The sequence below is a fragment of the Sebastes umbrosus genome, chromosome 9 (assembly GCF_015220745.1).
Source record: "Sebastes umbrosus isolate fSebUmb1 chromosome 9, fSebUmb1.pri, whole genome shotgun sequence".
NCBI classification, from domain to species: domain Eukaryota; kingdom Metazoa; phylum Chordata; class Actinopteri; order Perciformes; family Sebastidae; genus Sebastes; species Sebastes umbrosus.
Window position 1 is genome coordinate 4,673,308 of NC_051277.1, and position 15,973 is coordinate 4,689,280.

At 43.7% G+C, this 15,973-nt stretch overlaps 1 protein-coding gene across 1 annotated transcript; it reads right to left on the reverse strand.

Annotated features, from left to right (window-relative positions):
• Window positions 1-599: 599 nt before the first annotated feature.
• On the reverse strand, window positions 600-15,909 carry vimr2 (vimentin-related 2). Its single transcript, XM_037780088.1, has 10 exons — window positions 15,640-15,909; window positions 15,316-15,466; window positions 15,010-15,168; window positions 14,707-14,826; window positions 11,397-11,492; window positions 9,053-9,184; window positions 6,576-6,707; window positions 4,698-4,808; window positions 4,417-4,541; window positions 600-1,609 (listed from the first exon to the last, which is right to left on the reverse strand). Exons 1-10 carry the CDS (start codon window positions 15,747-15,749, stop codon window positions 1,567-1,569), a joined length of 1,179 nt encoding a protein of 392 aa, XP_037636016.1. The 5' UTR covers window positions 15,750-15,909; the 3' UTR covers window positions 600-1,566.
• Between the last annotated feature and the right edge of the window lie 64 nt (window positions 15,910-15,973).

Consider the following 15,973-nt stretch of genomic DNA (forward strand, 5'->3'; position numbering starts at 1 on the left):
TCTATAAGAGCAGGATGGATGAGGAAGTTTTACTATGCTGGTCTATTTCCTTGATTTCCATACAGTCTACCACCTTTTCCCCCCAAGAAGCACAGCTGAGAATATAAATGTGGGAAAACACAACTCTTCGATATTTTCATATTTACCACATGGCAGAGACGGAGCAGTCCCATGAGATCAGAACACTGGACGGTTCGTTGGCTTTCTATTCGAGAGATATAGAGGAGAGCACTGAAGGAAAACAACGTCTTCTACCTCCTCTCCTCTGAGGTCTTGATTGAGCTCCGCGGCCTTGAGAAAACAGACACCGCGGCTTCCTCCCGCGAGCTGGCCATGTTTCATGTCGGGACAATTAAACAAGTCACCGTATCCGCCCGTTCCCAGCCCTTTCTCCAGACACTGAACTCAATTATTACAGAGGCTAACTCCTCATCGCTGCAGAGTTCACAGAGTGTGGCTAATCTCATCTGATCCGTTATTAGCAGCATTTTTCATCTTTATGGCGGAGCTAACAAGCCTTTGAGATCGTTAATAGCTGGGAATGTTCAAATCTCACGTCGAACATGAAGATGAATGAAAGAAGGATCACTGAACATAAATCACTCTGCGTACTTTCATAGCGCATCTTAAGATTCACAAGCGGCTCTCATGAAACAGAGATTTTCACACAGTACAAGGTGATCTCTCAAGCAACTACTTTTATTTAATTTAAATCTAAAGCACATTGTGATGCTTGTGCAGAAGCAGGAACCAAAATGATTTATCACAGACAGCTTGAAAGTAGAAAATAAGGAAAAGATTACAAAGGAATGTATTACCGAATGCTTATTTTCTGAAACAACAGCAAATTGGGACATTGCTTTTCAAAAGAAGGAATAATGAATCACACAGGCTTTCCTTGTAGAAACATCCAGGTGCTCAATTTGTAAGAAAAAACACAACTTCATGAACCATTTGAAAAGCAAACAGCACAGTCGACTGTCAGATATATGTAAAAACAAAACACGACTGTAAAAGCAAAGAGAAGGAGGGATGTTTTAAGTTACTAAAAGGAGGGCTGTCAATATGTTTGCTAACAGTGAAGGGGTCAAAGGTTAAGAGCTGGTAATCAGACAGAGTTTGAGTGATGGACGAGGTGGTATCCGAGGGGGGGATGACGTCACGGAGCCGTCACTTGTGTGTTTGGACTCGTTCAACAAAGAGGGGACAAAACATTTATGAATCAGTGAGCTGGTAAAGATAAACCCCACTTAAGGAAATATCCCCGCCAGACACTGAATGGATACACTCTCATCCCACAGCCTCTCGTCCTCCCACCTCTTTCAGACAGCTCCATCTTTCTTGGGCGTCTCGGGGTCATCTGCCAGCGACCTGTTATCAATGGCCCCGGCTTAGGGCCTCCAGACGGCATTAATCTGTCATGATAAGTTCTGCTTTAAATTGCTGCGTTTGGTACCCTAAGCTTCATCCTAGCGCTGGTCTCGGTGTGTTTTTTCTCTTTGGTCTATTTTCTAATCCATGTGAGGGGGAGCTTCCAGCCTGCCGGTCTGACTCTCCGGCATCAAGTCACAGGATGCACAGCCTCTCCTCCTCTTTCTCCAGCAGACTCCTGAACCAGAGAAATACACGAACACACAAAGTGACTACGGTGAAGTACTCACAGGTACTGCTGCTAATCAGAAGTTGGCCAAGTTTCCCAGGTAAAAGAAAAAGTGCACTGAAGTTCACTTAATTTAAGTATACTTGAACCCTTGATTCTTTTATCTGCTCACCTGTAAAAGCCCTTTGAATTGCCGATGTGAATGTATTGTGCTATCTAAAAACTTGCTTTGTCTTATCTGCTAAATACTTCACTATGTTCACAAGCTAGTTGCTGACTGTGTCTGTCTTCTGTTTGGTGCTGGGCCGGTAACAACACAGTGGGTTTTTAAAGCTATTTCACTGAAAACAGCTGCGTGCTGCATCTGGAAACGCTGGTGGTGATGAGAGAGAAGAGAGTGAGCCAAAGTTGTAAAGTTGTGAGCCAGAAAACCGAAACAATGAACTGAAAGATGCTGTTAAGCTCAGTAGCACCGATGGGATTCCTTTGATTCATTAATATAAAAATATTGATTATAGCAGCTTTAAGATAGGACCTGCTGTGCAGTACACTCATCGACTGCACTTTACTAAAAAGGATCTGGTCCCAGGTTGAGCTACTTGTTGCTGAGTCATGCAGCAGCGTGAGCCGACCACAATGAACAGCAGAATGAATTACAGTGTAATATGGTTCACATTAGCAGTGAGAAAAAGCAGCGAGCATCTGCCGAAACTGCTCCGAGATGCTTTCACAGGCGATAAGCCACCCGGTAATGGCAGCCTGGGGTCATTAGGGTCTGTTGTGCACAGACAGTTTGTCACGGCACGGAGAGAATAAACAACCATCATTTTCATTTCTTATTCATGGTTTTAATCACGGATGACAAAACATCCAGTAAATAGGGAAAGAGAAAAAAAAAGAAAGTTGGCTTTAACTGTGTGCCTTAAAATGTCTTTGGGACAGTCTGTCGGGTAACGAGAGGGAATTAAAACTGTGGCGAATCTGGAAATGTGTGTAAGGGGGACGGCTGACATTAACAGGCTGCCGTGGAGAAGAGCTGGCGGCGGCCCAGCACCCAGCGCTGACATGTGAGGTCCTCTTTGCCCATTCTAATGAGGCATTGTGAGGGGTCTGAGCTCAGGTCTGCAGCAGGGCCCCTCTGGGGGTCAGATGCAGTCGGATCTGCGATTGCAGGGGGACCAGGAGGAAGTCCGTGTGCAGCAGGATGAGGTGGTTAAAGTACGTCAGTCCACATACCAGGACGGCAGATGGTTAAACAACCTCAGTGGAAGAAGGGAATGACATGAAACGTCTTCAAGGTCACCAACGGGAAACTGCATCATATTCAGAAGCTGTTTCCTGTGACACCGTGATGTCAGCCCTTTGTTTACAAGAATATCTTATAATGGACAATGTGCATATCCAGGTGACACTATATGAGATGCTTTGACTTTATTGGACTCATACACAGGATCTTGCGGAAATACTCCTCGCATTAGTCGTGGTGACGCAGAAACTTCTTGTTGATGTTGAGGAAAGATGGTGACAATGGACACGTCATTTCCACGTGTGTTTTTTGTGTGATTTGCTCATACAGCTTGTAAAGAATGTCAAACAGAGCATCAAGTTCATTTAAATCTAATGAAATCATCCACAGGGTTATTAGGCGCAGTTCATTCTCCTCGACAGGTTTAAATAATGCACACCGCAGGGGACGTCTGTATTCGTTTGACCCCCCATGAACGCAGAGACGGGAATCTACAATACATCGTCAGGAAAGACGCTTTAGATTCTAATTGCAATCAGAAACTGCAGCGGTTGACTTTGTGACACCTTTAATAGGGGAAGACAAAACTAATCAGTGAAACCACCTGGTGCAGTGTTTTTGTTGGAACGAACACCTCCATGTTCTCCAGCAGACATGGCTGTCCATCTCCGCGCTGGTTTACGGTCATCCTGTCGACTGACAGTCTGGTTAACACGTCACTGTCCTAAAGTCTTCTTGTCTCCTCTGGTATAATTGTACCGTGCTGTACATGACATATAGTTGAGGGGGTCTCATTTAAGAATAACCTGCAGCTCTGTTTAAGAGGTGAAAGAGAGGTATGTATATAGTGCTGTATATATACGGCAGCTCAGAGAATTACATCAGCACTCATACGTTATGATCTGTTATAACATATTAGGTCTTTAATAAAATGTAATTATTGCTGTAAGTCAATCCTAGGAGGAAAGATCAATTAAGTCTTCCCTGTTGTATACAGAGCTTCTTCAGACTCACATCAAATAGATTACTAATACAAAGAGCATCGAATTGCAAAGTGCAATATGTTCTTGGTAACATGGTCTAATGTAATAATCCAAGTGTTTTATCCATAGACTGTATATAAGAAGTGGACGTAGTCAGCGTGACTTCACCCGTTGGTTTGTGGACTGCCGTTGTGAAGCCTCGAGTTTGGCATTTTGGCCGTCGCCACATGAGAGGGAGGAGCTAAGTACAACCGAACGGCAAAAGGGGGGCCTACTCAATATTAGGCAAGTGGTCATAATGTTATGGCTGATCGGTGTATATTTGGCAGTGCTTTCTGGGTTATTATGTATTAATTCAGTCTAATTTTAAAGTTTATTTTGTGGGTTTTTTTGGTCTATGCTGCGTTCTACTGTTCATTCTTCATATAAATGTTTAATCTGTAACTGTTAATGTTCAGATTTTTGTTTTGTATTATTTCGGGTGAATTAATGAACGCCAGGATGACGAGCAACTGCTATTAGTGCGATTAAAACAATCCCAGGAAAATATTTTAAAGTCAGTTTGGAGTACATTTTTACTGTCTGACCTGTAGGCAGTGATTTCCATGTCTCTGGCCATCTTCTCACTGAGCAGCTCCTTGTAGTCTTCACACTGCTCCTTCATCTGCACTTGGAAGTCGGACTCCTGGTGCCGCATTTCATCTATAGTACACTGAAAAAACACACACGCACACACACACACACACACACACACACACACACAGACAGAGCATGGAGGGATTAGAGGGTGAGATTAAATGACAGAATCAGTCCAAACCACTGGTCCTTTGCAGGCTATGATTAATCGTTAATCAGTTCGCTCTCAGACCTCCAACTCAGCAATCTCGTCCATGTACGCAGCCGGCTTCATCTCAACCTCGTCCTCCAGCTCCTCGTTACACTTCTCCAGCTCAGCGAGCTCCTTCTGGAGCTCTGAAATCTGCAAGAAAGACGGACAACATGCAGCCCGAAGGTTATTCATTCAAATATACTCACAAACGCAGATTTCTACTTGTTAGTAATAAAGTAATGATGTTCCCTTCTCTGTGGGTTTGGTACCACGAGCACCCCCTTTCACATTTCATCTAGTCATTTGATCAATTTTCGATATGGAGATTATACGCAAATCAACCTGACCTGTAAAACAGGTTCCTTTACTTCTACCACAACCTAAACCAGGAGCATCCCTGCCCCCCCCTCCATGTCTGAAGCTGTGGCGTCCTGCCGTGAGTAATTACAGCAATCACAGAAGTTCAACAATTAGCTGTCACTGCCAGATGGGGATCCGGGCGGTCGTGCTCGTCTTTCAGCGAGATCATGTGAGCAGAGGAAGACCCGAGTTACAACTCACAGGCTGCTGACGATGACTCCCAAAACCTGGTCGAGTCACTAACTCCTGCGTTTTTCCCGGGCATGATAATGATGAGTGCGGTCTGGGACGTACTGCGAGTAGTGGCGTACAACCCCATCAGTGCCTGCTCTATTATATACATTTCTGAGTCAGGGCTGATTTCACTGCAATCTGTTTGTTTGGCCGTGTTGTGTCTCAGTGAGAAACAGGACCCGAGGCATCCATCACAGGCGAGAGAGGAAACAGAGCAGATCAAGCCGTGCTGTTCATCCGTCAGGCCGGATTGAGCAGAGCTGGGGACTGTGTGTGCTGCGTATCAGAGAAAAGTAGATGATGTTGGGAGAGTTCTGCTGTGGTTACAGAGGCTCGCTGTTTATTTAAAGAGAGCTGGAGGTAGAGCTATGGCCGCGGAAATGAGAACCAAACCACCGTGTTTGTTACAGATGTGGTTCGGTGTCAGCTGTGGTCCGACCGCTGATGGATGTTAATGTGGAGGAAGAGGAGGTCGTTTTCTGGAATCACCTAGTGCTTTTACTTGAGTCATAACTTTCCTGTTTCGTCTCTTTATTGATGTCTCATTTTGCAAAACGGTTGCACGACAAACATCCGATAAAGGTTTATTTCCTCTCTCTCCATTTGCAGAGTCAGTGTCAAGATTTAAGACGTTTATGACACTGCAGGCGCTCAGAAAGACTGTACTTAATAACTGAGGACACGGAGGGCAATAAATCCTGTCTGAGCCGAAGCCGAGCCCCTTCACATCTCCCGCTGAAAGTGTCCGCAGAGTAAACACTCTGGTCAGCAGGATCTCCCACACTGTTGCTCTGCTGTCACTCAGCTGCTCTCCACTCCCCTTTCGCCCGCTGTGGGAAACCATTCATTTCCACCATTATGTCTGATTTAGGAGCTGATGGCCGACGCAGAGCCAGGGGTGGGTTGTGAGACTCCTCTTTTTCTTTGTCAGTAAAGAGGTGGGAAATGTGTTATGGGAAGATCTAAATCAGGAGGCAGGAACTGAAGGATTTTAATGATGTGTAAATGTGAGACTTAAGGGGGTCGGTTCAGCCCCCAAAAATACACATTTTCTTACTTGGCAGTAGCGGTAACCAGCATGCTGGCAGTTTTGGTTTTATTAAGTATCAGTTTCTGAGATTTGTCCTCCGTTACTCTGGATAATCTTTAGAACACACAGTCAACACTTTTCATAGGGACTGTTTCTTAAAGCAATAGTTTCTCAAACTTAATACTCAAAGGTCCACATCAAATTTTATATTTCATAAGATAATGCCTCTATTGCATATTCGGTGAAGGGAGTCTCCTCTTAAGAAGTGAGTGAGCAGCAGCGAGTCCACTCACCAGCATCTTCATCTCACCGATGTCCTTTATCTTTGACACGTCTTTGACTGTTGACCCTCCAGCTCCTCCCACTTCCAGTTGCTTTCCATCACCACTGCGAACCACAGCGGAGGAGGCTGCACCGCACTCGTACTGCAACGACAGAAGAGGAAGAGGAAGAAGTGCTGTCGTGAGAAGTTCTGACCTTTCAGCCTGCAAATGCACAGGACCGTAGGGAGGATTTCTTTTGGGTTCAGTTAAGTGCACTCTGACAAGGGGGAGCAAAGAGCAATCAGAGGCTCTCACACCGGCTGATGGTTAAACCTCTCCTCGTGTCCGCCACATTCCTGATTAGATGGAACAAATGCAGCAGAAACGAGCAACATGAGGGTGCACAGGTGTGGTGGGAGCCAGCCAGCAATCACCATTACTGTTCAAACCCAATAGCAATCATTTTTAGCATCGAGACAATTGCGTCTCGTAAATCGAGGCCAGGCACAGACAAGACGGTGTCCAGCTGGCGAGAGAAGAGACCGAGTGGGAGGGAGAGAGAGGGAATGGACGGGGTTTGAGGGAACAAGAAACACACAAATATATAAATACGCTGGATACCCTTCAGCCATGCCTCTGAATGAAGGACACACACACACCAGCGTCCACTCCAGTGCTGCTGAGGAGCCTGGGAAGGCGGCCAGCAGTCTGATTACAGCCCTGACCTCTGAACTGGGCAGACATCCTCGCCCCCACAGGGGGTCAGACCCACCGGAGCTGTAGTCTGACCCCAATGCAGCACGTCTTTGCTTGCACACCACACACACACACACACATATATAACACACACACACACACACAGGTAGAGAAAGGCATTTTGTCTTTTGGTCCAGTCCTGCTCCTCTGATTCTCAAGTTCTTCCCCGGTGTTGTGTTAAGAAGGAAAGAAAACAAGTGGGAGTATCACTGCGTGATTTGTGAAAGTTGAGCTTTACATCTGGACCTGACGGAGACGTTTCAGAGGGAGAGAGAGGAGGTGATCAGTGGTCAGCAGGAGGATGAGGATGGTGGCCGATGGGGGAAGAAGTACTCTGATCCTTAAAGTAGCAATACAACAATTTAAAAATGCTCCAAGTAAAAGTAAAAATACAGAAGTATTACAAACAAAATGCACTTAAAGTATCAAATGTAAACGTACGTGTCCTGCAGAAAAATGCCCCCTCACTAATATATATATATACATATAAAGCATTTTACTGTTGTAGCTGGTTGAGGTTTAGCTGGTGTTTTGTTTAAAAACAGTTCAGTAGTTTAGTCCTGTGGCTGCCACACTTAGAGGTCGGACCCCCCTCCAAAGGGTCACGAGATAAATGTGAGAGGTCGTGAGATGATTAATGGGGGAGGAAAGAAGAAAAAAAAAAAGTTCTGCGGCAGTATATTTTTGCCATCATTGGGAAAAAATCCCATAATAACCTTTCAGCATATTGTAATTCAAGTGTCCTGAGAGAAAACTAGACTTCTGCTCCTCCTCATGGCTCTGTTTTCAGGTTTTAAAACATCTAGCCGGTGACGGGAGACTTTGACCAATCACAGGTCGATTCAGAGAGAGAGCGTTCCTATTGGCTGTGCTCCGGTCATGTGACCAGAACTTGCCGTTCCTTCACCAGATTTCACAATGGCGGCGGCGTCACAAACTTTCTCATTTTACAGCTAAACCGTGCACTACAAGATGATACTGAAAACATCTGAGGAGAGAAATAGACATTAACGTAACAGAATATTGATTCATATTTGATCAGCGCTGCCTAGTTTGACCGTTTGGTCGGAGTTCAGAGTGATTGACAGCCGGCTCTCATAAACGGCAGATGGTCAGCAGACCTCAGATCAGCTCTTACTGCTTGTTTTCCTCCGGTCTGTGAAATCTTGCAGATGCTGTTAGGAGCACCGAAGGACACAGAGGCACCTGATTTTTTTCAGGTTATCTGTTTCATGTACTACTGTCACGATATAGCAACCGTTTTATAAAATAACTTTTTTTTAAATCATATTTGCTTCAATCTCGCCTACTGATGCTTTAATATAGACATCTGAAACACGGCAAAAGGGCCCCAACCAGCCATTGCTTCTTTGTAAGAGGTCACAAGTTAAAAAGGTTTGGAAACACTTTCACAAAAAATCTTAATCTGAAGAGCAACATCTACAGCTGTAGCAGATAACATCAGTATGAAGTGGCATGACATGAAAACACTCAAGTAAAGTAGAAGTACCTTCAAACTGTAATTAAATACTTGATTAAATGTACTGAGTGAGTTTCCACCACTGGTGTGTATGACGCTGGTCTGAGTCCATTCATGCATAGAAGTGTCGCTCAATGAGAACTTAAGCCAGGAATAACCTCGTTGTGATTCTACGGTTGCTCACGGAGATGCTGCTGTAAAGCATCTGGCTCTAAAGAGGCTTCCGCTTCATGACATGTTTATGTGTTTTATGTTACAGTGTGTTTCGTACCTGGAGGCTCTCAGCCAGCTGGCAGTAGTACTCCTTTACATCCAGGGCCGCGGTGATGTCAGGGCTGCCAAACGTAAAAGCTGCCACCGCTCCTGTAGTCCCTTCAGTCGGCCCCAGCAGACTCTCCACCGCCTGCTCACACAAACACACAGCGGTGACGTATGTTTATTCACATCCTTCACTCAGCAGTCAAATGTAACCAAGTATTAGTATTCAAGTATTGCTACTTTATACTTCTACCTCACTGCATCTCAGAGAGAATTACTGCACTTTTTACTCCACTACATTTATTTTGACAACTTTAAAGTACATTTTTATATACAAAACATGTGACCACTTTATAAAATATGATTCATTATTATTGATCAAACTGCAGTTCATATTTGCTTCAACTTGACCAGCTACAACATTACAACGCTGCTAATCAATAACACATCATAATTTAACACTTAATCATGATTAAAACTTTTACTTTTGACACTTTAAGTACATTTTGCTGATAATATTGAATACTATTTTGAATGCAGGACTTTTGATATGTAATATTTTTACAAGTAGTAGTATTTTTACAGCGTGGTATTGTTACTTTTACTCAAGTAAAAGCATCTGAATATGTTACTTAAGTTAAAGTATGTAGGCATTTTCTGCAAAGTGTCAAAAGTAAATGCACTTGTTATGCAAACAAATGGTTCCCGTGACTGTTATACTAATATATATATAGTATTATTACGAATGCATTAATGTACAAGTAACATTTTACTGTTGTAGTTGGCGGTAGAGAATTTTATTTATTATTTTATCTCATATCCTGTTCTGTTAAACAACGCATCATATTTTATTAGCGCATACATTTTTTTTTTATGCAAAATCTTCATTTGTAACATAACTAGTAACTAAAGCTGTCAAATAAATAAAATTGTAGTGCAGTAGAGGTATAACGTGGCATGAAATGGAAATAGTCAAGTGCAAGTACCTCAAATATTTGCTAAAATAAAGTACCTGCATAAATGTACTTAGTTACATCACACCTCTTAAAATACAAACACATGCAGTACATTTTGATGCATCAACATACTTGTCTTCAGCTTCCAATATGTAGCCCCTTTAGTAAAAAAAACCTCACATCCATTACAGAGAAAAATGACCTGCTACAGAGCTGCAGTGGCAGTCGAACATTTCTCTCCGTTCCCCTCCACCTAAATAGCGACATGGCTGCCGATTTGTCTGGGGGAATATGGGGTATCTTGAAGTGCTGATAATAACATCAGTTAATAAAACAAAAGGGAACTTCTGTTTTCATTTGGTATTCAGCTGCATTTCCCGGACTGTGAGTTATCGAGCGTGTCCCAGAGGGAGTGTGTTAAACGCCGGGCGGCCTGGCGTTGCAGAGAAAAACACAGAGTGATGGAGTTGGTCCTGCTTCAGCTGCCTCTCTCCCTCTCTCTCTCTCTCTCTCTCTCTGCCTACAGCCTCCAGATCTGATACTGGGGAGCGTCTGTCATCTCGAGGCGAGGTGGAGAATATTGTAGAAGGTGGAGAAGGCACGGTGTGTGTGTGGATGCGATAAAGGTAATGATGTGCATTGGATGTGGTTCCAAACATGTCCTTATTTTAAATCAAATGGTAGAGATATATGCGTATCTTGCCAAGAGTTACATGAGAAGAGGTCACTTTCCATATCGGTCCGTTAGATATGAAGGTGTTCAGACAGCCTTGCGTCATTCGTGTGAAGTTGACTTCTGGGTTGCATTCATTCTCCCCAAACAGCCGATAAACCAACTGTACAGATATTAGTTGTAACCCTAGACTGTATATAAGAAGTGGACGTAGTCACCGTGACGTCACCCGCTTGGTTTGAGGACTGACGTTTTTGAAGCCTCGAGTTCGTCATGTTGGCCGTCGCCATCTTGGTTTTTTTTGCAACCACAAGTGACACAAGAGGATGGAGCTAAGTAAAGTAAAATCGAACACTGAACAAGACATTTTCAGGCGACCCAAATGTTACTCCCCCCTGCCCCTCTCCACACATCCTTCCTTTAAGACACTGGAATAAGGAGCACAATACATTTAAAAAGGGGCCTAATTCTGACTTGTTGCACGATACACTAGATTACATGTTTTCTGTTTTAATCCTGTCCTCATACGTTTCTGTTTACAGAGCTGTGTTTGGCTCTTCATCAAGGTGACCGGGGTCATCACAGCTGTGTTTGTCACCACAGGGCCGGGCATTTCTCCAGCACTTCCCGTCTGACCCAAGTGCTACATTTTGAGTAATTTTCATGGCTATATGAACAATCCCTGTTTTATCCCACTGCAGCTCTATCTCCTCTCTTTCCCCCCTCACCGTCGTGTGCTGGGCCTCCATGTTGGCCAGCTGCTCCTCGTAGATAGCCACTTGCTCCCTCAGCGCCAAACACTCTGCTGTCACAGCGTCGACTTCCTGCAAAGAAAATCAAATTAACAGAGAACAAGGCTGCAAAGTAAAGAAAGTTCAACTTCATTTTCTGGAGGTGTCTGAGAGGAACGCTGCGGCTTGTGCAGTAAATCACACCGCAGGTTGAAGACAAAGTAGAAAAAGGTTTTGTTTCCACCCTGAACAACCATTTTAGGAGCCATCAGCACATCCACCTGTTTCACTGAACAGCAAGTAGACACCGCAATGCAGAGGAAGGGGGAGGAGGAGGAGGAGGAGGAGGAGGAAGATCAGAAGGAGGCTAACTAGACACAAAGCCCTGTCCACCAATTCATCCGCCAGCAGGGGTTCTCAGCTCATCTACTCTTTTTAAAAGAACCAGATTAATTTGTGTTGGATGCAATTACTGTGGGTGCCTGCGTTTACATTTGGACACATGCAGAGGGAGTTTGGTGGTGAAGTTGTGGAGCCTCGCTGGGAGGGCGGCAGGGTCCTTGATGGACAGCAGTAAGCTAAAGTAGTCTGCTGCTGCTGCCGGCGGATATTTGAACACAGACGGCAGCAGCAGGGAGAAACTTGTTGTAAATCACATTCTGTGCAACTTTAAAGCAGCGTTAATTGTCTTTTTGGCCACTTAAGGGCAGCAGAAGAAGCTTTAACACAGCACTGACATAATAATAGCTCCATATAAAGTTCATTTGGCAAACATATTGGAAGAGCATTAGCATTCAAGAGGAGCTCGTCGGTGAGAGAAATCACTCCGATTGGCTTTTCAGCTTAAGCGAAACAATGCACGAGAAGAGGAACGGACGTGAGGAAAGCAAGCCAACGAGTAAAGTCGAGAGGAAAAACACACAGAAAGCTCTTCTCATTTTTCTTCTTCATCTCATCTGCTCATTCCAATACACAGATATTTTCACAACGACACGGCCATCTGGAATGAAGCTAAGTGGTGAGTGAGTATGAGCAAACGCTGCTTTGTTTCATGTACGGATCATAAAAATGGCTCGTATATCCGCCGTCCTTCCAGTTTCCCTTTTTGAATGACGAATACAGACTACCGCGACCTGCTGGTGTGGAGAGTTATTCCCTCTCACGCACATGCAGAACGTACGTGGTAGTTGGCCGTTGGTTGTAGACTTTGCCGTGTGTTCGAGTGCAACTTTTTGGCCAAAACACAGGCAACGTGAGACACCATGAGGCGACGTGAGGCGATGCAAAACTCGGCCTTTGTCGGCGCTAGTTCTCTGATGTCGGTTTGGTGTGTCTGGGCCTTTAGAAGTATGTGATATTACCTTTTTCCAACGCCCCATTGAAACCAATGGAAAAAAATCACAGAGACAAACAGAAATACAGAAATCTGTCATATAAAACAACCAAAACTGTTCTAACCTTTGCAGAAAATTGTGTGTTTGGGTAGGACTGCATCGCTCACAGTAAGAAGCTGATTAATAAGACAAGTATCCAGGGCCTTTAAGTTTCCTCAACATTTCAAAATCCAGTGTTTTTACTATTTCTGCCCTGATGAGGACCTTGTGAGGTCGAAACGGGTCTGCGTTTTAACCGACATGCCTGACTAAATAAAGGCTTTCAATATAACTTCTCTCCTTGTTCTGCCTAAGAGTGCGTGAAGAACATTTTCTTTTTTTGTGTGCCCATTTTTCGTTCCCAGCACTACTTATGAAACAGACTGAGCACTTGGCCTTGTCATTCATCCACTTCCTTGCAATTGTATTTTAATTCTGGTGAACGTCGTTAAACTCATTTCACTTGCGCAACTGTGTTTAACCGTAGCCAACAAGGTCTGGCAATGCAAGATATAACTGAAACAAAATGTATAAATGATGGGAAATTTGTGGGCCTTGAAAATGGATCAGAATTGGCAGGAGAGAAGCAACACAATATCCAGTAGTATACTTTAAAACAAACCAAACGTGCCCTATTTCATCAGTGCCAGTCTAATATTGCAACTGCAGCTAGCTGTGGGTTGAGCTGTGTAAGTGTTCGCTCCTCTCCTCCGCATCTCTGCTCTTCCTCTACCTCCCTGTCGATTTCCCACCAAGTCTTGTCACCCTGCAGCTGCTTCCAATTCAGAACCAGAGAACTGAGCCAGCAGGAACATTACGGCACCGTATTACAGCCTGCATTACATCTGTAAGGGAGAAATTAAAGCCTCCCTCGCATCTGGCCCGGCTGGGAGGAGATGGGCTCTGGCATGTGTGAGGGAGGGGGGGGGGGGGGGGTATATGTGGAGAAGTTAGTGGCTCAGGTTGCAGTGGGCCACCAGCCCAGACTGTGTGACTGCTGGTGATCAACACCCATCGGGTAGCGCTACAGAGGAGCAGCTGTGCAGAGTTTCAGCTGATTCATCAGGAGGGCAGAGGAGGAGGAGGAGGAGCAGGGAGAGGCTTGACAATACTGCCATCTAGTGCTGAAGGTACATTATCACAACAAAGGTCTGATAGCACAGCACAAGAAAGTTTATAAAAGTTTTTTTGAAGTCGTCACAAATGACTGAATATAAGTAGGTGTTGGGAATCTGGTGTGTGAATTTATTTTATTTATTATTTTTTTGTATTTCCTATTTATTTATGTTTGTTTTATTTATCTTATTGTATTATTATTTTAATGTCTTTTTCTTATTTTTTTTTACATTTCTTAGTTATTTATTCATTTTTTTATTTTATTACTTTATTATTGTTGTTATTATTATTAAAAAAAAATGTCTCCTTCCTTGTTTTTGAACACTTTGTTTTTAAATAAGGAAACAATAAAAAAATCATGATTGTTTGTTGGCTTTCAATCTCTGTAGTACTCCAACTTCAGGGATCCTTCACTTAAAAATGTGCTCCAAAGTTATTTTTATTTCTGCATTTTAATGGTTTATTCCTCATCTATACTGGAGTAATAAATAATTTGTCATTCATTGAGAAACCCTTTATGGATATCACAATATATAAATAAATATATGTATATATAAATAAATAAATATATGTATATATAAATAAATATAAATATACATATAAATAAATATAAATATATATATAAATAATTAAATATTAATATATATATACACATATAAATATATCAAATCAAGCTGTATTCACTATAGTACATATATATTTATATTATATTTTTTGTCAGGGAACTCAGTGTTTTTAAATCTTGGCTACAGCCCTGACTTCCACTAACATGTCAGTTTTCATCCAGGTACGGATGTTATTGTATTTACAACTATTACCTCAGTAATATCTTGTCGGTCGTGCTGGAGGAGGATCCTCTGCTGTGCAGCCTTCTCGTACTCCTTCATCAGACTTTCAAGCTCTTTGTGCAGCTCCTCGGTGTCGCACAGAATCTTGTCCTGCAGGAAGACGCAGTGACGACAGTGATGGATCTTGACAAGGTTACAGATCAGTCCTGCCTGTCACTGTACAAACTGAAGTATAATTGATGGGATGGGGATAAGAAGCTCAATGGACCGTCTATGAGAAAACCCAATTTAGGAATGTCACACACAAAGGAACACGCAGCAGACACACCCTACCCTCTCCCTGCGCAGTCTTTCCACCACTGCATCCAGACTGTAGTCCGGCACGGCCACAGCGGAGGTGATGCTGGTGGACCCTTGTCGACTGTTCAGCATCTCCTCTAGCTCAACAATCTGACATTCAAGAGACTCATTCTCCTCCTCAAAACAACGGGCCTAAAGGGCACACAGACAGATTAAACAGGTGGATACTGTATGTACACATATATAGATTCACCGCTTCATTTACCAAGAACAAAAGGCATGACACAGCAGAGGGTAAAATAAAGTGCTGATGTGTCATTGGGAGCAGTTTGTCCTCACCAGTTCAATGAGCCCGACCAGGCGGTCATTGAGGGCGCCGATGATGTTGCGGTCCTGGACAAACCGGTTCAGACCTTCCTTGTTGAGCTCCTTGGCAGCTACAAAGTCTAACATGTCACACTCATGGTCACACTTGCAAGCGGCCGCAACCCTGAGAGGAAGACAATGTACCAAAGACTGGATTTTGAAGGGGAGATCATTTGATCCACCTTCAGGGACGATTACTTTCGCAAAGTTACAGTAAAACATTTGTCATATTTAGAAGGAAACAACACAAAACAATTTGACTACAGTTCAGCATCATTCTCAATATCCCACACTGACCTGACGGAGGCCCGGTACTGCCCTGCACACTGCATACCCAACCCTCCGTTACGACTCCAGCTACCATCCTCAAACAGCTTGCGGTAAGAAGACACCCTGAGCATGGCCATGGCTTTGGACGGGTTCAAACTGGGCTACAACACAACAGGCAAATAGTGGCAGCAGATACACGGCGGGGGTTTTATATCCACAGGGAATGAGAATGTAGCGCTGAGGCGACGGATCTCTCACCGGCCACCAAGTAGGCTAAATATACCGTGAACATCAGCCAGTAACGATGTCACATGTACCTGAAGAAACACAGCCCCAAAAACCCTGTACAATCTAAATAACA

Bases quoted from the DNA above. Each gene is read 5' to 3' on its own strand.
- vimr2 (XM_037780088.1), bottom strand. From the start codon at position 15,749: ATGGCCATGCTCAGGGTGTCTTCTTACCGCAAGCTGTTTGAGGATGGT. The intron at 15,467-15,639 runs GTCAGTGTGGGA...TCTTCCTCTCAG, and splicing joins CAGTACCGGGCCTCCGTCAG to GGTTGCGGCCGCTTGCAAGT. The intron at 6,708-9,052 runs GTACGAAACACA...CTGTCGTTGCAG, and splicing joins AGCTGGCTGAGAGCCTCCAG to TACGAGTGCGGTGCAGCCTC.